Consider the following 25,879-nt stretch of genomic DNA (forward strand, 5'->3'; position numbering starts at 1 on the left):
TGAGTACTGTAGGGCAGGGGTCCACAACCTTTTTTGCACCAGGGACCGGTTTAATGTAGGCATTATTTTCACGGACCGGCCTTCCACATGTGGCAGATAGATATAGCAAATAAGTGCATGAAAAATGAATACCGTATTTTTCGGACTACAAGTCGCAGTTTTTTTCATAGTATGGCCGGGGGTGCGACTTATACTCAGGAGCGACTTATGTGTGACATTATTAACACATTACCGTAAAATATCAAATAATATTATTTAGCTCATTCACATAAGAGACTAGACGTATAAGATTTCACGGATTTAGCGATTAGGAGTGACAGATTGTTTGGTAAACGTATTGCATGTTCTATATGTTATAGTTATTTGAATGACTCTTACCATAATATGTTACGTTAACATACCAGGCATGTTCTCAGTTGGTTATTTATGCGTCATATAACGTACACTTATTCAGCCTGTTGTTCACTATTCTTTATTTATTTTAAATTGCCTTTCAAATTTCTATTCTTGGTGTTGGGTTTTATCAAATAAATTTCCCCCAAAAATGCGACTTATACTCCAGTGCGACTTATATATGTTTTTTTCCTTCTTTATTATGCATTTTCGGCAGGTGCGACTTATACTCCGGTGCGACTTATACTCCGAAAAATGCGGTACATGAAAAAACTCACCATAACATTCAATTAGTGGGAGCCCCTGGCTTTTTCCCTTTGCCTGAGTTTTTTGCTCATTTTTGCTAGTAGTAGGCTTTCTTTTGGCTTTATTATCTGATGGGTTATAGGTGCTACATCACATTTAAGGACAAGAGCATGAATATACAGTATAAGAAAGCTAGAATACTTGACATTAGTTCCAATAGATTTCTAAAAGTTATGTATTCATATTTTGTGCAATATTTCATACATAAATACACCAATGGTCCAATTTTACGTGCCCAAATACATCAGTTATTGCTAACTACTTATGTAATAGGACGATCTGCAATAATACCAGCACTTTAACTTACTAGGCCAAAGGAGATGGGTATTTATTTCCTTCAGCACAATTATTTTATGCACAAATTTAGCACTTCTCCATCTGCCTCATGCACATTAATTCCTATGGTCACTTTGTTCCTGATCTGCCCTGATCTTAGGTCATCAACCTGCCGCGGACTGCAGATTGAACCTAGCTTTTGGCTACGATTTGGCACCTTTACATTTTTATATGTTTATTAATGTGCATTGTCCCATGTAACAAAGATACAACAAATATAGCAAATGGCAACTTCCTATTAGGAGTTTTATAATACATCTATGAACAAGCTTTTTGGTGTGTCTGGTGGGACTGGCGAAAGTTAAGTAGAAGAAAATGCGGTCGGTTATAAATTATTTAATGTCTCTGTGCGGCCCGGTAGCAAATGCGTCACGGACCGGCACCGGTCCCCGGACCGGTGGTTGGGGACCACTGCTCTAGGGCAGTGTTTTTCAACTAGTGTGCTGTGAGATATTGTCTGGTGTGTCGTGGGAAATTATGCAACTTCACCTAATTGGTCCAAAAAACATTTTTTGCAAATCAATAATTACAATCTGCAAATAATGTGCCGTTACTTAGTGTCTTTGCTGTGTAAAGCTCGGCAGGGTAACCATGTAATACTCCATATCAGCAGGTGGCAGCAGGTAGTTAGTTGCTTTGTAAAAGTCAGAATGTGTCGGGTGAGACGAGGATGGTTTGTTGTGATCCCAATATGCAGACCACAGCGGGAGGCAGCATTCAGGTAAAAAGGTATGTAATGCTTAAACCAAAAATGAACAAAAGGAAAAGGAAAAGGCATTGAAGCATAGGTATAGCTATGCAAAACAAAAGTAAAACTGAACTGGCTACAAAGTTAACAGAAACAGAATGCTGGACGACAGCAAAAACTTAAAGTACATCCGCACATGACATGACAATCAACAATGTCCACACAAAGAAGGATAGCAACAACATAAATAGCCTTGCTTGCTAACACAAAGGAGGTGCGTGGAATAGCGCTCAAAGGAAGACATGATACTGCCACAGAAAAACACCAACAAAACAGGAAGGGCCACCAAAATAACAGCGCAAGACAAAAACTAAAGCACTACACAGGAAAACACCAACAAACTCAAAATAAGGCACGACGACCTGGTGGAGTTTCATTTTTAACGTTTTCTGCTGGTGGTGGTGTGCCTTCGGGATTTTTTAATGAAAAAAACGTTGATAAACACTGCTCTAAGAACATTTCACTCCAGTCGTACTATTATAACGCTGACACTGTTGTCTCGTTTAAACAATTTCAATTAAAATGAACAATCTCGTAAGACGCGCATACATGCCAAGAAGAATCTTTGTTTACGTTCATGTTTTGGTTGAACTGCTTGGCTTTAACCAATGCAGTGCTTGTTCATACTTTATAGGATTTTAGTTAAAAGGTACAAAATTCCCGTTATATAGAGGATATTCGACTTTGTGTCTGAGCAGTGCTCAAAGGTGCATTTCAACTGTCCAACTGAAATATTTACATTTACAATTATATTTGTTTCCTGTGTAGACGTGGCAGAAACAAAGTGTAACAATATATCAACAATTTTTTGCTCAAACGGCACAATTGTCGTCTTCCAGTGTAGCTCAGACCCACTTCCTGTCTATGGCACTAAGCCTTCTAGACCTCGGGGAACATGCTTTTCTTGTCATACTAGAACGCGCTGAAGCCTATGTAGCGGTTGTCTTTACTGTGACTACGGTGGGAGAAAATGAAAGACCAGTGTTTTGGGTTTCTTAATGGTAATAAGGATACAATGTTATGCAGAAGGGTACTTATTACAATTCTATAGACAAGTTATGATATTTATAATTGCGGTAGAAAGTAGGGGAGCACCAAAAATGTTCTTCTTCCTGCGGGGGGCCTAACAGAAAAAAATTGAGAAGCATTTGATAAAGTTTACAAACAACACTTAAAGTATTGATAACAAATTCATAAAATCACAAGTGGATTCTTAAATCGGACTTACAATATTAACAAAAAATCAGCCTCAGAATATTGCAACTTTTTAAAAAAGCTGCAGCACATTTAGGCATTTGAAGGAAGCAACAATCACAATAAAAGCCTGCAAAATCATGGAGAGACTGATTTACAGTTAGGTTGCACTGTAAAACATACCACATTTAGAAGCACTTTTTCTCCATTGGAAAAACGCAGTCAAGCATTCCTCATCATAAAGCATTGAATTATTATACAGTGTTAAAACAAGTTAACCACTGTTATAAATACGTTACACACAGCCTTAACTTCATTGAAACTTATGCAGCAGATGTGTTATATATTTTCAAATTTGCACTTTTCACAAAAGTGTCAAGAGAATTTAAAAACTGGTAAAATTCAAGAAAAAACCCATAAAACTGGTTTTATATGTAAGTCTTCATGCTTACTTGCCATACATGAGGATCTTCGACTTGTCCTATAGAGCAGTGGTCCCCAACCTTTTTGTAGCTGGGGACCGGTCAACGCTTGAAAATTTGTCCCACGGACCGGGGGGGGGGGGTAGAATTTTTTTTTTTTTTTTTTCATAAAGAAATACAATCATGTGTGCTTACGGACTGTATCCCTGCAGACTGTATCGATCTATATTGATATATAATGTATATATTGTGTTTTTTATGTTGATTTAATTAAAAAAAAAAAAAAAAAAACTTTTTTTTTTTTTTTTTTAAATTTCTTGCGCGGCCCGGTACCAATCAGCGCCCGGTGGTTGGGGACCACTGTTATAGAGGATATGTGAGTATAGTGTTTTTTCCCCGTACACATATAGAACATCTTGGACTTGTGTTTCTGCAGTAGATGCTTAAACGCAGAAGAGCGCTCCTGTATATATGTGTGTGTATATATATATATATATATAAGGGCTTCTGTCATATTGTGGTATAGAAGATCTGTGTGTTTTTGCGGTATATGCTTAAAAGCAGATTGTTGACTAATGCTTTTGGTGGAACAGAGGGTGCCCAAAACAACTAAACGCTAAGAAAATGTTGGACTTGCAGATTTGTGGTAGATGTCAATACTTGGTCCTGGGGTTTTGTTTCTCCGGAAGGCAACGGAAAATTGGCGCGTGCGAGACGTGAATTTAAATAAATTATTTAATTTTAACACTCAAAAGGGTATGAACAAAAGGCGCTCCCAGCGGAGGTAAAAACTTGACTATGAAAACAAAACTTGCACAAAGGCAGAAACTATGAACAATGAAACAAAAACACTAACTGTGGCATTAATAAACAAAAACTTACTTGGCAAAGAACTGTGAACATGACATGAATCAGAGTGATGAAAAAGTGTGAGGTCGCCAGGACGAACAACAGAAACAGACAGATTTAAATAGTGACATGATCAGTGAAAACAGGTGCGTGACTCAAAACGTGAAACAGGTGCGTGACAAGACAGGTGAAAACTAATGGGTTGGCAAGGTAACAAACAAACAAGGAAGTGCACAACCAGGAACTAAAAAGAATCCAAAAAATAAACAGCACATGGCCAAACCAAAACATGATAAACAGACATGACAGAACCCCCCCCTTACGGACAGATCCCAGATGTCCAATAACAAAAAACAGGATCAAGAGTAATGGGAGGGCGGGAGGGGGACATGGCGGGGGACATGGCGGTGGGTCGCCAGGCCAAGTGGCCCCGAATCCACCGAGGCATAGTCATGTGGCGGCGGCGAGTGGAACGCCGCCGCCACAGGCGAGGTGGGCGACCCGGGAAGGGCCACATGCGTGGCCGACGATGAGGTGGGCGCACTTGGCGTGGCGGACGACCAGGTAGTGGCCACAACCGTGGCAGACGAGGAGGCAGGCGCGTCGTCGTCATTGCAGGCGTGGAAGCCGCAGATGACGCAGGTGCAGCAGACGAAGCAGGCAGCGAAGCTTGGCGTGGCGTGGCGCGTCGGGCGGCGAAGCTTGGCGTGGCGCTTCGGGCGGCGAAGCTTGGTCTTGGCCGCTTGGAGGGTCTTGGCTGCTTGGAGGGTCTTGGCATGGCGGTGCTTGGTCTTGGCTTGGGGAGTCTTGGCATGGGGGTGCTTGGTCTTGGCGTGGGGGTGCTTGGTCTTGGCGTGGGGGTGCTTGGTCTTGGCGTGGAGCTGCGACTGGCGGCACTTGGCGTCGTGGAGCTGCGACTGGCGGCACTTGGCGTCGTGGAGCTGCGACTGGCGGCTCTTGGCGTCGTGGAGCTGCGACTGGCGGCACTTGGCGTCGTGCAGCTGCGACTGGCGGCACTTGGCGTCGTGAAGCTGCGACTGGCGGCACTTGGCGTCGTGAAGCTGCGACTGGCGGCACTTGGCGGCGTGGAGCAGGTAACGGAGCTTGGCGTGGTGCTACTACTGGCGGCACTTGGCGGCGTGGAGCTGCGACTGGTGGCGCTTGGCGTGGAGCTGGTGGTGGTGGCCGGACCAGGGGTTGCGGCTTAGCAGGCCGAAAGACTGGTGGTGGCGGCCGTGCTGGAGGCTGTGGCTTGGCGTGACGAAGAGCTACCCCACCTGAACAGTTCCCAGCCCTAGCCCCCCCCCCCCCAAGGAGCGGATCCCAGACGCGCTCCCCGCGGTCTGGAACCGTCTTTTGGGGTGGGTGGAGGGAGGTCAGGAGGGGGGCAGAATCTTCCCCTTTAAATTGTCCCAAAAGTATTTCCTTATCCCCCACCTGGGGTTGTGTGGGTGGATAAAAAGAAACATTTTGTGATGGGGGCGGGGTTTGAGTCTTGGGGGGCGGGGCCTGAAATCTGGGTGACTGTGACTGATTAGCTCTAATGTTCAAAATCATATCTTGGTAGTGTTTTATCATGGTCATGGGATTAGAGTCTATTCCTGGAGGTGGGTGATCAAAAGAAAAAGAGTTCAGAAAAAAAAACCTTGATCTGTGATGTCATCCTTGAGCTGCGGGGCTGGCAGCAGCCTGCTTCCGCCCGGAGTGGGAGGAGCCGGCGGGAGTGACGTGTCCTCTCTGCTTGAGGAAGCCCTCCCTGACGTCCTTCGTCGGGAGCGGCGCTTCCGGGACTGCGGTGACGCAGCGCAGTCCTCGGACCAAATGGAGTCTCTGCGCTCCACGGAGGAGTAGCGCAGCGTTTCCTCCTCCATGGCGCGGAGGACCTCCCTCACTGCCTCGTCAAAACTGTCCAACTTTCGTGCGGAGAAACTCTTATGCTGGCGACCTACTGTCACGATTTGGTTCTTGGGTTGTGTTTCTCCGGAAGGCAACGGAAAGTTGGCACGGGCAAGACGTGACTTTAAATACATGATTTAATTTGAACACTCAAAAAAAAGGAATAAACAAAAAGCGCTCACAGCGGAGGTAAAAACTTGACTATGAAAACAAAAGGCGCGCACAAAGGCGGAAATACAAAACTTGGGTATAAACACAAGGCGCTCCCAGCGGAGGTAAAAACTTGACTATGAAAACAAAACTTGCACAAAGGCAGAAACTATGAACAATGAAACAAAAACACTAACTGTGGCATTAATAAACAAAAACTTACTTGGCAAAGAACTGTGAACATGACATGAATCAGAGTGATGAAAAAGTGTGAGGTCGCCAGGACGAACAACAGAAACAGACAGATTTAAATAGTGACATGATCAGTGAAAACAGGTGCGTGACTCAAAACGTGAAACAGGTGCGTGACAAGACAGGTGAAAACTAATAGTTTGGCAGGGTAACAAACAAACAAGGAAGTGCACAACCAGGAACTAAAAAGAGTCCAAAAAATAAACAGCACATGGCCAAACCAAAACATGATAAACAAACATGACAGTAGATGCTTAAACTTCGACAGTTGTTTATTCAGGACAATGATGAACAATCTGATTTACGGTTTGTAAATGAGCCAGATTATAGCGTATTTGCTCATGTGTAGTCCCAAAACATAAAAACAAAAACACAGAAATACGATAAAACATTACAATGTCAAAAACACAGACACGAAAAATTAAAATAAATGAAATTAGTCAGGACTGGACGACATGACTGGGTATTTTGAAGAAACAATTTAAGATGCTTTTTAAAAGTGTAAAAAGTAGGACATTCTTTAATGTTGCTGGGATGTTTGCTTCTAAAATGACTTCCTTGGACTGACAGAACTGAAAGGCAGCATAGCTTTTCAATCTTATAGAAATCTTTGATTTGTGTTTTTGCAATTGATGTTTAAAAGTAGCATACAGCAGCACTTTTATCTTATTGAAAATATTTCACTTGTGTTTTTACCGTAGATGCTTAAAAGCAGCAAAGCATCCATCCATTTTCTACCACTCGTCCCCCTCGGGGTCGCAGACACCTGCCATATACTGTAGAATATCATTGACTTGTGTTTTTTGCAGTGGATACCCCAAACAGATAAGCGCTCATGTCATACAGAAAATCTTGGACTCGTAGATTTGTGGTAGATGCTTATAGAACCTTATAGAAAATCTTGGACTTGTGTTTTTGCAGTAGATGTTTCAAAGCAGCAGGGCGCTTCTGTCATAGAGAATATTTTAGCCAAGTGTTTTTAACGGGAGGTGCATAAAAACAGCCGAGTGTTCCTGTTATATAGAGCATCTTTGACTTGTGTTTTTGCAGTAGATGATTAAAAGCAGCAGGGGGTTCCTGACATAAAACGTTAAATAGTGTTTTTGCAGTAGGTCCTTAAGAGCTTCACTGCTCCATTCGTCATATGTAGGATCTTTGACTAGTGTTTTTGCAGTAGATGCTTAAAAGCAGCAGAGCGCTCTTGTCATGAATAGGATCTTTGACTCGCAATTTTGTGTATCGGATCCTTACAATCAATAGAAAAGTCATAGAAATCTATAAGTAGCAAAATATATGGGCCTCTGCTTTAATTTTGGACTTTGATTACTTTATTTATCACTATGAGTATTATTATTACATTAATAGGATACATATAGTGTAAGGAAAAGTGCCCTGAAGTTTTTAACTTCTTGAAAATGTGGCCTGCGTTGGAAAGCCCGGGTTTGGAGGATTTTAGTGAATGTTGTTTATTTTGTGAGGGTCTTTGAGAAAGAGGACAGACAAGACCAGTCTTCCCAAGCACTGACGTCATCAACGCATGCATGCATGCACACAGGCAAGGATGCATGAAGATGCAAGCTGGCCGCAGGCTTGTCATATAGATCAGCCTCATAAGGTCAGTCACATGGCTTCAAATCAGTAAAGCGGAATACATCAAACCTGCAGGTCTCTACAGAGCTTGTTTGCAGTTTGATTCTAAATCAAATACTGCGTGATTGACATGTGCCGTGTAAAAAAGCTGCAAGGCCTTCAGCTGCATGTGAAAGTAGACACCTGACAGAGCTGATGTTTTTTTTTTTTTTAATTCAGGGGGATTGTCTTCCTGTTTGGCTCAGTCCAGTTCCCAAATTCCAGAAGTGCTTCTAGCCTCTGGGTCGCTCATGTTGCAGTAACTCCTAAAAGGCATTGCGGTATTCCGACTTTTCAGCTCTATGGGAACGAGGAAGTGGCCTTTAGCGAAGATAAAGTACTTAGGAGTTTGGAAGAATTTTCCTGGATGTCTTTGGTATTTTTCTTTCTGCTTCAATGCTGCATGGTTTCCCTGCCTCCTGATTTTTGACTCTGGGTTGGGTGACTAGAGGAAGGCGCTCTCCTGCTAGTTAAATACATGGTGACGTGTAATTACAGAGCCGTGACACAGGCACAACACCAACACAAGCCAACAGCGCTATGTTATTATCTCAACTTAAGGACAGCACTACTTGCATGTATTAAACGCCAACAACTTCTTTTTTTAATAATGCTGCAAATATGTTGACATAGGGAGAGTGAAGGAGGGTATACAAACAATTTACCAGTCTCTCCAGAAATGTGCGATATTGCAATTGCGCCATCCATCCATCCATCCATTTTCTACCGCTTGTCCTTTTCAGGGTCGCCAATTCACGCAAATTCCACCTATCCCAGTCAATGATGTACATTTGGCTAATTAGTGTCATTTTTGCCTATGGAATTTGTGTCTGAGCAGCGCTCAAAGGTGCACGTCAACTGTTCAACCGAAATATTTACATTTACAATTATATTTGTTTCCTGTGTAGACGAGGCAGAAACAAAGTGTAACAATATTTTAAGTATTTTTTGATCAAACGGCACAATTGTCGTCTTCCAGCGTAGCTCAGACCTACTTCTTGTCTAGGGCACTAAGTCCTCTGGATCTCGGAACATGCTTTTCTTGCCGTACTAGAACATGCTGAAGCGTATGTAGCGGTTGGCTTCACTGTGACTACGGTGGGAGACAATGAAAGACCAGTGTTTTGTTTTCTTTAATGGTAGTAAGCATACAATGTTATGCAGAAGGGTACTTATTACAATTCTATAGACAATTTATGATATTTATAATTGCGGTGGAGAGTGGGGGCGCACCAAAAATGTTCTTATTCCTGCGGGGGGGCCTAACAGAAAAAAATTGAGAAGCACTTGATGGTTACAAACAACACTTAAAGTATTGATAACAAATTCATAAAATCACAAGTGGATTCTTAAAGTGGACATACAATATTAACAAAAAACTAGCCTTTAGAATATTGCAACTTGTTGAAAAAGCTGCAGTACATTTAGGCATTTGAAGGCAGCAACAATCACAATAAAAGCCTGCAAAATCATGGAGAGACTGATTTACAGTTAGGTTGAACTGTAAAACATACCACATTTAGAAGCACTTTTTCCCATAGGAAATACACAGTCAGGCAGTCCTCATCATAAAGCATTGAATTATTATACAGTGTTAAAACAAGTTAACTACTGTTATAAATACGTTACACACAGCCTTAACTTCATTGAAAAATATGCAGCAGGTGTGTTTTATATTTTCAAATTTTCACTTCTCAGACAAGTGTAAAGAGAATTAAAAATTTGGTCAAATGCAAGAAAAACCTCATAAAACTAGTTTTATGTATGGCATGCCTACTTGCCATAAATGCTATACATTTAGCCGGGGTGTATTTACTAGGGATGTAACGGTATCAAATATCATGGTACGATTGGAATCAGTGGCGCTTTTAGCTATGGGCGACATGGGCGGTCGCCCAGGGTGACATCATCCGGTGGTGTTTGGCTAGTTAATTTAAATCTGCCGCTGTAAATGTTATGTGTTTGTTTTACATGGGTCATGTTAGCTTGTGGACTCGGTTCTTTCCCAAGGCACCAATCAAGCTAAGTTGTAATACCTGTAAACTAGGACCAAACTGCTGAGTCAGCGATAATAATGCTAATGTGTGCATGTTGTTGCTTACAGCCACAACTGTTGAAGCTAGTGTGTTCTGACCCGTTACAAATGACAAATACCAGCGGTTATTTGCTTTTGTAGATCACACACTATGCCGCTATTCTTTTAGGAATAACGGGACTTAACTGAGTAGAGGCGTTTATTTAGAGCAGTGGTTCTCAAACGTTGTTCACGTACCACCTCAGAAAACACTTGGCTCTCCAAGTACCACCGTAATGACCAACATTAAAATACATTAGCGTAGTAGGCTTAAAGGCCTACTGAAATTATTATTTTTTATTTAAACAGGGATAGCAGATCCATTCATTTCGCGATATTGCCATATTTTTGCTGAAAGGATTTAGTAGAGAACATCGACGATAAAGTTCGCAACTTTTGGTCGCTGATTAAAAAACGCCTTGCCTGTACCGGAAGTAGCGTGACGTCGCAGGTTGAAAGGCTCCTCACATTTCCCCATTGTTTACACCAGCAGCGAGAGCGATTCGGACCGAGAAAGCGACGATTACCCCATTAATTTGAGCCAGGATGAAAGATTTGTGGATGAGGTACGTGAGAATGAAGGACCACCTCAGATACTATATCCTCTTGAAAACGAGAGTCGAGAACGCAAAATGGACATTCACAGTGACTTTTATCTCCACGACAATACATCAGCGAAGCACTTTAGCTATGGAGCTAACGTGATAGCATTGGGCTTAACTGCAGATAGAAACAAAAGAAATAAACCCCTGACTGGAAGGATAGACAGAAAATCAACAATACTATTAAACCATGGACCTGTAACTATACGGTTAATGCTTTCCAGCCTGGCGAAGCTTAACAATGCTGTTGCTAACAACGCCATTGAAGCTAACTTAGCTACGGGACCTCACAGAGCTATGCTAAAAACATTAGCTATCTACCTACGCCAGCCAGCCCTCATCTGCTCATCAACACCCGTGCTCACCTGCGTTCCAGCGATTGACGGAGCGACGAAGGACTTCACCCGATAATCGATGCGGTCGGCGGCTAGCGTCGGATAGCGCGTCTGCTATCCAAGTCAAAGTCCTCCTGGTTGTGTTGCTGCAGCGAGCCGCTAATACACCGATCCCACCTACAGCTTTCTTCTTTGCAGTCTTCATTGTTCATTAAACAAATTACAAAAGATTCACCAACACAGATGTCCAGAATACTGTGGAATTTTGCGATGAAAACAGAGCTTTTTGTATTGGATACAATGGTGTCCGAATACTTCCGCTTCAACCATTGACGTCACGCGCATATGTCATCATACATAGACATTTTCAACCGTAAGTTTCGCGGGAAATTTCAAATTTGCACTTTATAAGTTAACCCGGCCGTATTGGCATGTGTTGCAATGTTAAGATTTCATCATTGATATATAAACTATCAGACTGCGTGGTCGGTAGTAGTGGGTTTCAGTAGGCCTTTAAATATTCATTAAAACAAGGTAGATGTTTTATTTAACAATTATATTTGATGTTTGGCCCCTGTAACATTACACACAGTTTGAATATAGGAAAATAAAACGCTGTGCTTAAATCAAGTGATTCATTTGCGTACCACTAGATAGAGCCCACAGTTTGAGAACCCTGATTGACCGTATTTACGATAAGTACAGGCAAAGTAACGTTGACGTTCCTAACTTTTGTACAAGTTTAGCAGTAAGTTAATTACTTGTATAAACTATATGTAAAAACAATTTACCTAAATAACTTAGTGTTGTAGTACAGACGTCACTTGTGTGAAAAGAAGTGAAGCAATAGTAAGAACACAATGATGAAAAAAAATTTGCACTGTAAACATTTTTACTGTAAATTTACAGCAAATTACTGGCTAAAATAGCATTATTTCAGAATAAGATGTACAGTAATTTACTGTGAAACATCTTTACAGCAATCTACTGTAATTGCACAGCTGTGATTTTGCAATAAAGTTACAACTATATGTTGCAACTTCACTTGTATAAGAGACAATCTGTTTGAATTAACAGTAATTTGTTGTAATATTACAGTGGACTCTGATATAAGTTATTGCAATGTTGGATGGTGTAACACGAGTTAGCTTAAACAACTGGAGATTCTTCAGAAGAAAGTCATACGCGTCATATCGTGGGCAAACTTTAACGTTCCCTCAAATCCCCTTTTTTATGTACAAGCTTCTGAAGCTTACTGAGTGTAACAGATTCCACAGCGCTTGTATTATGTATAGCGTGGTCCATGGATTAAATTCTAGACTCTGCCAGCTCGTTCCAGTGACCACTCTCTCTCCTAGACATAACACCAGAAGTAAACCTTTATTAAGAGGGAAAAAAATCATCATCTGACGTGTACACGCTTTCATATAGCCTGTAGAGGCCCGGAGATCTGGAATGAGATTAATAGCTCTGCAAAGGAATCACATTATTTGAACATGTTTAAAAAGCGTTTTAAGCAACATTTTTTGCTACGTATGTTTCGTATATTTAGCACACCCCACGTGGCTGACGATTTCAAATTGGTCCCATATTTTGGTTTTGAACCTTGTATGTATGGTATGATTATTGCAAATCTTCAAGATGCAATTTTCTAATCAAATTTGAATAATACGATGTTGAGACTGATTGGATGAATTAAAAGCTTTCTTCTCTGTAAATGTAAACCTGTTAGTAAAAAATTATAAATGGGTTTTGGGTGGGTAGATTTTGAAATTAATTGTATTGTACTGTATTTCGTATATTATATGATGATGTAAAGTACAGGCCAAACGTTTGGACACACCTTCTCATTTAAATGCGTTTTCTTTTTTTTCATGACTATTTACATCGTAGATTGTCACTGAAGGCATCAAAACTATGACACCTGTGAAGTGAAATATCATCGAGAGAATGCCAAGAGTGTGCACAGCAGTAATCAGAGCAAAGGGTGGCTATTTTGAAGAAACTACAATATAAAACATGTTTTCAGTTATTTCACCTTTTGTGTTCATTCATAGTTTTGATGCCTTCAGTGACAATCTACAATGTAAATAGTCATGAAAATAAAGAAAACACATTGAATGAGAAGTTGTGTCCAAACTTTTGGCCTGTACTGTATATTTAAAACGTGGATCCCTATCCATAAGCTCCATCCTTGTAGGGATTCCCTTTTTGCATAACAGACTCTAATATTAACAATACAATCAATACTGTAATATAACAATAATGTCTGTAAATAATCAAATAAATAAATACATATGATTACAGTAATTTACTGTGAAATAACAGTTAATTGTTGTGAAATATAAGCATACTCTATTTATTGTATGTATGTTACAGTAAATTTTGATTACAATATTATACTGTGGAAAAATGCTGTTAAATGCAGTAAAATCCTGGTCACTTTTTTGTGTTTTGGCTTAAATGTATGTCTGTATACGTCTCTACTTCTAACACCTCTTTTGGAGGCTGGTCTTTGTTTTTACAAGTCAAGGCCAAAGAAAAAGCAAAACATCAAGCCTCTTATGCTCGCTGAATTCAGGTCTTGGAATATTTGTTGATATCTCACCGTGACGGTGGTTTTAACTGTAGCTTGTGACAATTTAAATGAGTACTTTTCCCAAAAATAGAGGTTCAACTTGTTTTTTTAACATTTTTTCCAAAAATGTTTGTGTTCTTGCAGGACATTTTTTTCAGCTCATCCGTTTGACTCAAACTTTGTAAAACTAAATTGATCACCAACGCTGTTATTTGGCTCAAGGCCTCTTCTAAAAAACTATCAAACTCACCAAACAAACACAAAAAAATCCATCAAACTGGGTAAAACTTTGTGGAATGTAGTATCAAGTTATGTAGGATGTGCTATCCAGTTCAAATACGTGTGGGGGGCACAGACATGAAGGGCATGAGGGAGGAGGAATACACAGTGAGAGTAAACATCAGGGTAGCAGAGGCCCTGCTGCCCTTCACCTCGCTTAGACACAAACATCGACACAAATACACACACTTGCAACAATCATGTACTGTTATAAATGCAAACAGGAATTCATATCACGTACTGGTGTTTTAAACCAATGTAAATTTTATAGTATTACATGATGATGCTTCTATTGAGCTGTTATTGATGTTAACAGGTTGCAGCTTTGTTAACACATCAATGCAGACTAGCAGGCTCTTTTCACACTTAATGGGTTTAATACGTGTCTTGTTTTTCATGTGTCATTTCTGCAGGTTTTTTACTTGAGGAAAGTGTTTAACTAATAGAGGCTTGAGATAATATGGAGCCTAACAAGGGTTTAGGGAAATGTGTGAGTTAACATTTTAGTTAATTCTCCCTATTCATAGGGGAACTGCACTTTTTTAAAATGTTGCCTATTGTTCACAATCATTATGAAAGACATGACGATGGATGTTATTTTGTTCTTAATGCATTCTAAATATTAAATAAGTGGGATCAAAAGTCTGCTTACAATGGAACTTCTATTGAGGTTTTTATATACATGATGTAAGTATATATTTAATGTAGTAACAGGCACATTTATAATAACATTTGATATTTATTTATTTTGACATTTTGGTGCACTCATGGGGCTTCTTTTAACAGTCAATTATATATGGATATATACAATTATTAGTTATATATATTTTTATGTGCCCTGTAAAAAAAAACCTATACATTTTACAGTAAAAAAAAAATATTTTGTTGGTTTTTACAGCATATAAATGGAAATGAAAAAAATGGTACCAAAGCTTTATTTTTTATGGTAAAATTCTGGCGATTGGGCACCCTAAAAATATTTTTTACAGTATACAATTTAATGGATAACTTGCTTTATAATCAAGAGTTAAGCAGATATTTTAGTACTTAATTAGATTTTAACAAGACATATTTGGAATGTATGATACAATATGTGTTGCAATATTAGATCAAGTGTAAAATATATGAAATTGCATGCAGTACATGCATTTTTTTTCTGTCAAAATGGAAAGTTGAGTACTTTTAGGAAAAAAAATACGCATATCAATTCTAGATTTTCGCAGGCCAAATAAAATGATGTGGCGGGCCAGATATGACCCCTGGGCTTTGAACTTGAAAGCTGTGATTTAGACTCTCTAAATAACCCAACATGCATTTTTTTTCTGGATACGGGCGAAACCAACAAAACTATTTATTTCATGCAGTAACTTCAAAGTTTTTGGAGAATAATAAAAATAAAAAAACATCCTAAATACCAATGGTCGGTGTGTGCCACAGCAGGGAAATTAATGTTAGTACAGTTGATTTATATTAAAAAAAATCATGTTATTGTTATGCATTTTAATAAGAGATAATTGTCTGTTTTACTGCCAACAGCAATGAAATCTGGAGGCACCCAGCTCAAGCTCATTATGACCTTCCAGAACTACGGCCAGGCTCTCTTCAAACCCATGAAGTAAGATATAATTATTGTTTTTTTCCCTGCAGAAATGCTATTTTGTGTGTGTACTTAAGTGCGCTGTTCCCTGGTCTACGTCTTTTGGCAAAGAATCGACACAGTCCTGTTTGTGTCTTATCACAAACCTTTTTGCAAATGACTTGCCGTCAGTGGTGGGCTGTCAGGGCCAGCAAGGACTTGTCTGCAGGCCTAGACAGTATCAGAAGCGCTGACCTACATTTCCAACTTAACTTCTAGTATTTGTTACATTTAATTGTATTAATTTATTCCCAAGACTCTATTGTCTTTGTTTCGTAGGGTAGTTTTTTGCTGCACTACTTCCAGTATGTGCTTGTGTATGTTTGATTTGTTGTGTGGCCAATCAGATTTTAGCTTCTATGTGTTGCCATGTCAATGTAATCCGCCCACGGCTTTCATAACTCGGAGCGCTGGCCCATGTCACTTACAATCTATTAGCAATGGGGCTGTTCTTAACCAATTTGTCATGATCTCTCAAGACAGGCATTATGACTTTCTTGTACTTGACTTTACTTCCTGTCCAGCGTTCAAAGTCTTTCTTTGTGTTTCCACTTCCTGTTTACCTCCAATTGCTACCACGTTGGCTCCCTAACTTGTCCCTGATTGGCAATCAGGAAGCCTCTTAAACCATTGCTTTGCATTTTGTGCTTTGCTGTGTCGTATATTTTGTGCACTTCCATGTTGCACTATAACGGGAGTGTCAAACTCATTTTAGCTCAGGGGCCACATGGAGGAAAATCTATTCCCAAGTGGGCCGGACTAGTCAAATCATGGCATGAGAACTTAAAAATAAAGACAACTTCAGAGTGTTTTTTTTGTTTACTTTGGCCAAAAATAGAATAAGCACATTCTGAAAATGTACAAATGACAAATAATCCTCTTGACAAAACACTTCAAGTTAGTTGAAAATTCTGAGGAAAAACTTTGTGCAGTTTCCTAAACACATTGAAAAACACAATGAATTTAGTCGTTTTCTCAGTGTATCTACAAAGCCATCAAACTTTAGGTCAGAGTCTATCTGGGATTGAACAAAATAAATAGATACAAATTCTTCTAAGTATTAAATACCTTATTTGTTATGTATGTACACATATATTATCCTGTGCTAACTCAACAAACCATAAAAACGGAGGTAGAAACTATACAAGAGAGTTGAGTTACATATTGCGTTCACTTTTCTCATTTTTGGCAAAGAGGGTGCCAAATAACGTGTTCCAAGCAGAAGGTGTAAAATGTCAGGTTTTACGTTTCATTTTGGTCGAGGGGGAAGAGCCGCAGCCACGCTTTATTGTGTACCTCTTGCATGGCATGTTTGTTTGCCTAAGAGAATTGCTATTGCGACATCCAGTGGACACATTTAGAAAATCAGTTTATTTAATTAAAAAAACCTCAGCTCATTTTTATACTTAGCAAACTCATCTCGCGGGCCGGATAAGACCTGTTTGTGGGCCTGCGTACGTTTGACACACCTGCACTATAAGAGTACTTTGCATCTTGTGCGGTTTTGGCTACTCACCCGTGAGCCACTCCTGTCTCCCACGCTGGTGCTCCCTCTTTATTGCATTTATTTTTACCTGCTGTCTCTGCATCCTTGGGTTACGCCAACAACGTCAAGCCAAAACGTTACACAATTAGAATTCAAATTAGCCTCTCAGGGCCTGCTAGCAGGCGTGTAATAACGTCAGCATTTTTACGTCCACTGATGGATGGATGTTGTCTATTAATAATCTAATGTAAATGTTTCTCGGAAGTTACGTAATGCTTGAAGTTACAAGCTGAAATGTAACTCAAGCTTATGTATCGGAAGTTAACTGAGTTTCTTGCTTTTGTAACAATGGCACTAGTATTGTCCCTATACCAATATTTTGGTACCGGTACCAAAGTATTTCGATACTTTTCGGTACTTTTCTAAATAAAGGGGACCACAAAAAATAGCATTATTGGCTTTGTTTTAACAAAAAATCTTCAGGTACATTAAACATATGTTTCTTATTGCAAGTTTGACCTTAAATAAAATAGTGAACATACAAGACAACTTTTCTTTTCATATTAAGTAAACGAACAAAGACTCCTAATTAGTCTGCTGACATATGCAGTAACATATTATGTCATTTTCCATTCTGTTATTTTGTCAACATTATTAAGGAAATGTGGTAGAAAATGAATCATTAATCTACTTGTTCATTTACTGTTAATATCTGCTTACTTTCTCTTTTAACATGTTCTATCTACACTTCTGTTGAAATGTAATAATCACTTATTCTTCTGTTGTTTGTTAGTTTTTGATGATACCACAAATTTGGGTATCTATCCGATACCAAGTCTATACAGGATCATACATTGGTCATATTCAAAGTCATGTGTCCAGGGACATATTTCCTGAGTTTATAAACATGATATACTGTAAATGGAAAAAAAAACGAAAGAAGATGTTGTGATGCCAAAAAATATCGATGTAATCATAGTAGTATCGACTAGATAAGCTACTGTACTTGGTATCATTACAGTGGATGCTAGGTGTAGATCCACCCATGGCGTTTGTTTACATTTTGACGCCGGTGAGCTACGTTGTGTAGTGAAGCATGTTTAGCTATTCCTCGTCCTGCAGGGATGATACTTGTACGAAACATACTTTATTTGTCGCCATGGAGGCGAGGATTAGTGATTTAGAAGTAGCTACTACACTGCTGACTGGGGCTGGACTTTAGCAGCTAGCTAGCTAACCATGTCTTAAAGAACCTCTTCCTGAGGGTGTTTCAATGTTATAACTTCACCTTTATCTTTAGTTTTTAAGCCAAAATGTGTCCGCTCTCCCTTTTCTGTCCACACACTGTGTCTGTTTGTAAGTACTCCGTGATTGTGCACTGCCTAACATGCTCGTCTGCTGGTAAACCAGCAATGACACGACGTAACGACGACTGGGGCGCGGGGGGCGTTGCGGACTTGTACGTTTCAGAGGCGGTAGGATTTATTAGTATCGCGGTACTATACTAATACCGGTATACCGTACAACCCTAAATGGCACTAATCCTTATTATACATCCATCCATCCATTTTCTACCGCTTGTCCCTTACGGGGTCGCGGGGGGTGCTGGAGCCTATCTCAGCTGCACAATCTTGTTATTTTGAGTTTTGCATATTGTTGATGGTTTGTATTTTAATGGTGTACAAGTACAAAATGTACAGTCCGCCCCAGCATGCATTTGAATCCATGTGAAGCCTGTCTGGATGTATGCTAGATATTTCTGGCATATTAGTCCAACACCCTGCCAAGGTTTTGTGAGGTTTTGCTTTTATAGGCATGCTGCGAAACCATAATTGGTGCATATGACTTACTACTTACTTCTAAGTAAGTGCTTAAAAACACTTGGCCGACTCTACTTTAGCTCCATTCTGCCTCACAGAGCTGCAAGCACGGAGCCATCATTGGCAGAGATTTCTCTCCAATTGGTTCGTAAAGTGAATGAAAAGGCCAATGAAAGAAATGTTGACTTCATGTAATCGCGCAATCCGCCTGTGATGGACAATTTACCAGGCGGTTTTTAACAGTAATACCATATAATAAGTGTACTTTCTGGCTTAGCTCCCAGTCAGAGCTGAAAGCTGCAGCCTTTCAAGATGTCATCCTCGCACACGCTTTTATTTATCGTTCTGTTTCCTGCCTGTCCTTCATGATGGTGCCAGGCATGACTTGCTCTGAGCTTTTGCCGTTTGATTGCAGGGAGACCTTTTTTCTTCTTGTGATATAAGTCCAACAGGTGATTCACTTGGCAAGAGGTGAGCATGTGTGAAAGTAATACTTTAGTTGTGTTTTTTTCTACCAAATTGTGCCCGTTGGCTTATAGAGATAAGCAAAGCCCGCCCACTAGTAAAAGTTTGATTAATTCACACTGCTTTTATCCACTGTGTCGCATTTGGATGATAACACATCCCCAGAGAAGTGCTCTTTGCTCCTAATCCCTCCTCAATTTGTGGATTTAAATGTCACCATTCTTTTGTTATGCTGATTGTAATTCAATTGTGGGTTAATGGCGTTCTACACGGCCCGATGTTTGGGCCCCCCCCACTTGTCAGCACGAAGAGCGAGGTTAAGCCCACGCTTGATAGGTAGCGAGGAAAAAGCTACTTGTAATTACCGCGTCAGTCGTATGACACTAAGTCAGGCCCGATGCAACAAGCCTGAAATCATCATGACGGGTCTGGAAGAGAAAAAAGATGAGAAAGAGAGGAGAGACGGAGTGGTGGGAAAAAGGATGGGGAGAGCAGAGGTGTGAGGGAAGAAAAGATGAGAGAATCATTGTGGACCGGAGTCCAAATCCTGGGATCATTGCAGTGCATTGCCTGGAATTTGAAGCCAAACATGAGAGGCCAATTTGGGGGGAAAAGCGTTTGGCTTGGATGTAAAACTGTTGCTCACCAGTTGTGCCTGTCAGTGCTGTGTGATGTTTGATATTATTGAAGACCAAAGGCAAGAAGAGAGGGAAGGGACAGAGGAGGGCTTGGCGGTTCCATCGGGCCCTCCCCCACTTCTCGCTTGAATGCACTTGACTTGAAGGAAATAGGGCAACCCGTGTGTGTGTGCGTGTGTGTGCGCGTGTGTACATGTGTGTGCTCACTTGGACTGCAATCAAGGTCTGGCCAGATTTGAGCAGTCATTCCTGCCGTCTACATCAGAGTCGTCACACTCCACACACCTCTTCTGCCCAATCAGCATCCTCCATGTGCATGTGGTGTCTGGGTAACCGTATTGATCCAACCATCCATATCTGAGAACTGTTGTCCTTGTCTGCTTCCTTTAGGATCATCCATCATTTGCGCCCTGCTGTTGGTTTTTCTCTATTTTTGGCACTAAAAACAAGTGGGAATCAATTTAGAGCTGCGGTTTATCGATTTTCTTTCATTGTTGGCTTAGAACTACAGAAACTGATCACGGCTACTTTTTCTCTGAAAAGGTTATTTAAATCTGTATTTGTTTTTGCTATTTATTGCCATTTCTTATTTAGGTGTAACGATTGCTTGATGATTCCTGATTACCTAAGGGGTCCAATAAATAGTGAAGGGCCAGGAATGTATTACTCATATTTTTTATGTGTGTGTCATACTTTGTGAGGGGATAACCTGCCATCAATAGATCATCAATAACGTATACACGAGAGATGGACATGATCAATCATTAAAAGGGAACTGCACTTTTTTTCTAATTTTGCCTATCGTTCACAATCATTATGAAAGACATGACGATGGATGTTTTTTTTTTTTTTTTCTCTTCAATGATTATTACTCACTGCAGACTTCATGAGAGCCAAAAAACATGATAAAACATCAGTTATTGTACAATGTCTGCTGTCATTAGAAGGCTGACTGCTGGGATGTTCATATATTCCCAATTAAGGGAAGAATTACTCATAATCCTCACAAAGAAACGGGGTGAGGGTGGGACCAAGAATCTTGTGTACCAACTTGTCGGAGTACGTCCTCAGCCATCTACTTTCCAAGTTAGAGGCATAATGGGAGCAAGGACGCGAGGAAACACCTCGTTAGTCAATCATGTCGAAATTGTACACAGGCTTGTGATCACGGCGCCGCTATAAATAGTTTGTCTGCGTCAGCGCTTATAATGACAATACCACTAATACTTGGTTAATATTTAAGCGTTTTTTTCAATGGTTATTTATTGGATTTTATGGGTAAATAGAGGACCTCCCATTGGCTTTTATTTACGTTTATTTATAAGTTAGAATGCAAAAAATCAATCAATCAATCAATCAAAGTTTACTTATATAGCCCTAAATCACGAGTGTCTTAGTGGCACAAGCCACAACTACATCCTAAAAAAAATAATGATTGTCAACAATAGGCACGATTAAAAAAAAAAAAAAAAAATAAGAACAGTTTTCCGTTAAAGGGAAACTGCACTTTTTGATATCGTGCCCAAGTTCACGATCCCTATTTGAGACGAGAAGAATTTCCCTTTTCTGTGCATTCTAAATAGTGAAAAACTGCTAATAAAGGATGGACAACAATGCAGAGTCATACATTTTGCCTACATAGTGCCCTAAACCTCCAACAACGCTCCATTTACTTTTTGTGACCTGCATATTAACCAAACTATAGCGATATTGTTATTGTAAGAGCTAACACAAAGAAACTACTTTTCTGGTGTTGTGACACAACGCCTTGCTCACACTGCTCCTCCGACCACTAGCAAGTAACCAGCTATTAGCTACCAGCTTGAGCGGCTAATAATGTCAACTGGGACCTGTCATAAAATAAAGGAGCTTGAGCAGCTTCTGTGGCTGCTTAATTGTCTTTGTGTTAATCAAAGTCAATGCTTGGTTATAAATCATACATCTCACATGTATGGTAGAATTGTTGGCACTAAGTCAGGATGCTGCTGAACTTTGAAATCCACACGCTGCTGACTTGTGACTATATGGCTCTCAATTTGGCTCTCAAGAGAATGGATAGAAGCATAGGCACCAATCCCGTGGGTGCTTCAGGGCCCAACTACGGACTATGCCGAGCACACACGTGGGATTGATGGCAACTTTCAATCTTTAACCCTTGTGTAATGTTCATATTGTTGTTACTCAGCCAGCGTTTGTGTGTCTAATGGACCCGTTGCATTTTGTGGCTTGTAATGCCTCACAATCAAACACTTTTATGTTAAAATACTGAACAGATCCCAATAAACATCTGTTCAGTATTTTAACATAAAAGTGTTGATTGTGAGGCATTAAAAGCCACAAAATGCAACGGGTCCATCAGACCCACTAACGCTGGCTGAGTAACAACAATATGAACGTCGCACAGAAAATTTATATGCCAGTTTATGCATCCCAAAGGGATTCTTCTTTTGTGTTTCTGCACCTGCGGTTCCCACACAAGGTTGCAACATTGTTTGTCAACACTGTCTGCTCTCATTTTGTCGCACATTTGACCCTCTGATGTTCTGTGTACCTACACTCTGTCCTCCTCCTGTCTAGGCCTGCTGTATGTGTGTGTGTGTGTGTGTGTGGGTGGGTGGGTGGGTGGCTGCGTGTGGTACAGAGAACAGTGTGGTACACATAACATCAGTTTCCACACTTCTATTAGCCCCAAGTCCAGTGGACCCGGACATCTTATATGTAATAGAAATGTGTAGGGGGGGTGTATGGTGGGTGGTCATTAAATATGTATTCTGATATATGTTCTTCACAGAAAATGAGCCAAAGTCAGTGAGTCTCAGTTTGAAAAATTATTTAATTTTATCATTTTTCTTTTAATAAAAAATGAAAACGGGTCCCACAGACCCGAACACCACACAAGGGTTAAAATGATTTTAGAAAAAAATCAATCTTGTAGTTAATATTGTGGCGAGTTTGGTCCGTTTTACAAAATAATAAAGCCACAAATCATATGGGATATTAACTTCGCTGAACGTCTATTTATTTATTTTTTAATACGCACACCCCGAGCACCCACTGGCAGACATATAGATCGGCACCTATGGATAGCGGTAAAACACCATTGCAACATCGCTAAGAAGCCTTTTTGTATTTGAGGATTGAGGATTATTCTGAATTTACCAGTTTAAGAGGAGCAGTAGTGCTGAAAGATACAACCATCCCATCTGTCAGCGTCCCAGTGTGAGCAGACATTGTAAGTCATTGCTTTATGTTCTCATTTTAAACATTCAGCAGTAGTGCTACATGATAACGCTCCAAAGCTCTCACAAAGTCTGCCATTAGTGGTAGCAAACACAGAAAGTGCTCTCTTTGCTGTTGTTGTTGACAGAAGTCAAGTTCATTTCTACTGTATGTGTTTGTGAAACCAATGCTCTCAGGAAAGAAGTTACGGTAATGTTTAAATTGAGTAAAATACCGTAAATACTTTGTCATCATAAATGTTCCTATTACTCCATTACATAAATACTTACAGCACCAATATAAAACACTGTTAAATGGTTTTTAGAGGGTTTTAAAAACAGAAAGATCGTATCCCCTTTACCTGCATTGCTAGCCACTTTGTACTAGCAGTTTTTTACTATTTATAATGCACAGTAAAGGTATAGACGTGTGTTCTTGTTTTTCCTAGTAATTGTGAATGATTGGCAAAATCAAAAAAAGTGTACTTTTCCTTTAAGAATTCATTAGTAAATTAAGAAAAATGCCTTACATGCCTTTAAAACCTCTGCATGTGGTGTGACAGAAAGTGAGTATTACCCTTGCACCCTCCTCAAATGGCACTTAGAGGTGTGTCTGAGCTGGTTATCATTTTGGAAAACTAGCATGTAGCCCACTTTCCCACTGAAGTTCATCATGCTTTCATGCATTCATGTTTGCCTCAATGAACCCTAGCTCCCCTAGTGCCGGCAGCACTCATGCATTCATGATGTTTTCAAGGCACAATTTTTGTTACCAGCTTTTTAGGGGATTGTAAATCTATACTGCTATATGAGCTGACTACTCTACAGTACATCCAAGTTTTGTATAGAATAATAAATACGGTTGCCAGAGTTTGTGTGGTGTACTCACTTTTGGGAGCTACTGTATTTAATATCATTGTTGTGTCAGCTTTAGTAGTGTGCAGATTTCTTGTGTTTGATTAATGATATGAACATTTGGTTTTTGCTTTAATGCCAACGTTTAGACATCCAAAGGAAAGTGTGCACTTTAAATTTGAATTGTTAATCTTGGCAATTCTACCTGTGTGTCAGTTTGGTATGATGTCACTGATGACTCCACCCTATGACACTGTGTCTGCAGCTTTCCAGACATACTTCAACCCGCCTAATCTAATAAAATACCGGATGATGCTTTCTAACCTTTCCTAAAACCAGAAGCATTATGCTGTGATTTTTTTTGGCAGGGGGAGCACCTGAAACTGTGGATACATAATGTGCAATGTCTGATCAGAATGATCATTTCTGCCATTCTTCACATCCTAAAAAACCCCTGAGAAGACTATGCCTCATGCTTTTGTTTTTAAATACATTTAACACATAACCTTTGCTAACCGTTCTCATAGCATGTTTGCTTTCTCCATGCAAACGTTACTACTACGTAATCGCAATTTGTTTACACAGTTTCGCCAGTAGACGGGTGGCAACACTTTCAGCGGATAGCTGATGTCACTGCTAAACATGCACAACAGACAACAACAAGGCTCGAATAAAAACACAGATGTTGATTTATCCCTTAAGTAAGTAAAACTTGTTGGACATTGTAAAACTTTATTGATCTTATGATTTTAGAAAAAGCTTAGGTTTTTAAAATCTATACAATTTACTTGGATGCAAAATAACTGCAAATAGGTTAATTATTGTAGCCTTTCTTTGTCGTAGTGTACAACTACTGTAGGCAACATTGCATTACTATGACTGTTTGTAAAATGATGGTTACCTTAATTAGATACCATATGATGTTCCTTCATCTAACTTTGTGAAGCATGTTCAAAAATAAACTGTACCAGTAGTTGTCAACTGGTTTGACTGCAGGACCCAACATCACAATGGCAATGTGGTGGCCCAAACTGCAAAAATGGAATGCAAAGACAGTATAGTATAAATTTGAGGTTCTGCAAAATAAAACCAAAAACAATATATTTTTATCCACAAACTCAAAATGTATTTTCTGATAATGTTTGGTAGCTACTTGCTAGTTCAGATAACAGGTTCTCATTATGGACCCAGTTACTTTCCATTTCAGAGCCTTTACTTTGAAGAATTGCGCAACTGAACATACAGAAAATAAGCTTGTCAGTTAAGTTAAAGAACCCATGATTGTCACACACACACTAGGTGTGGCGAAATTATTCTCTGCATTCGACCCAGCACCCTTGATCTCCCCTGGGAGGTGAGGGGAGCAGTGAGCAGCAGCGGTGGCCATGCCCGGGAATCATTTTTGGTGATTTAACCCCCAATTCCAACCTTTGATGCTGAGTGTCAAGCAGAGAGGTAATGGGTCCCATTTCTATCGTCTTTGGTATGACTTGGCCGGGGTTTGAACTCACGACCTATCGATCTCAGGGCGAACACTCTAACCTCTAGGCCACTGAGCACATATGATTCAAAACAATGTCTCTGTGACATTCAACAAAAATGCATTCAGATAGATGCACTAGCTCGATGCTAAATTACATTGAAAGTCCCATATACGCGCGAGCATTATTGATTTCACATGGTGATTTCAAACACTTCTAATACATACATACACGATT

General features: G+C 39.9%; 1 protein-coding gene across 1 annotated transcript in view; it reads left to right on the forward strand.

Annotated features, from left to right (window-relative positions):
* Positions 1 to 25,879, forward strand: part of fam20cb (FAM20C golgi associated secretory pathway kinase b) — a 130,834-nt gene that overhangs the window by 1,295 nt on the left and 103,660 nt on the right. The window contains exon 3 of the mRNA XM_062056092.1: positions 15,580 to 15,658. Coding sequence (XP_061912076.1) covers positions 15,580 to 15,658 — 79 coding nt within the window. The remainder of the gene's footprint in view (positions 1 to 15,579; positions 15,659 to 25,879) is intronic.

Source organism: Entelurus aequoreus, linkage group LG08 (genome assembly GCF_033978785.1).
Source record: "Entelurus aequoreus isolate RoL-2023_Sb linkage group LG08, RoL_Eaeq_v1.1, whole genome shotgun sequence".
NCBI lineage: Eukaryota > Metazoa > Chordata > Actinopteri > Syngnathiformes > Syngnathidae > Entelurus > Entelurus aequoreus.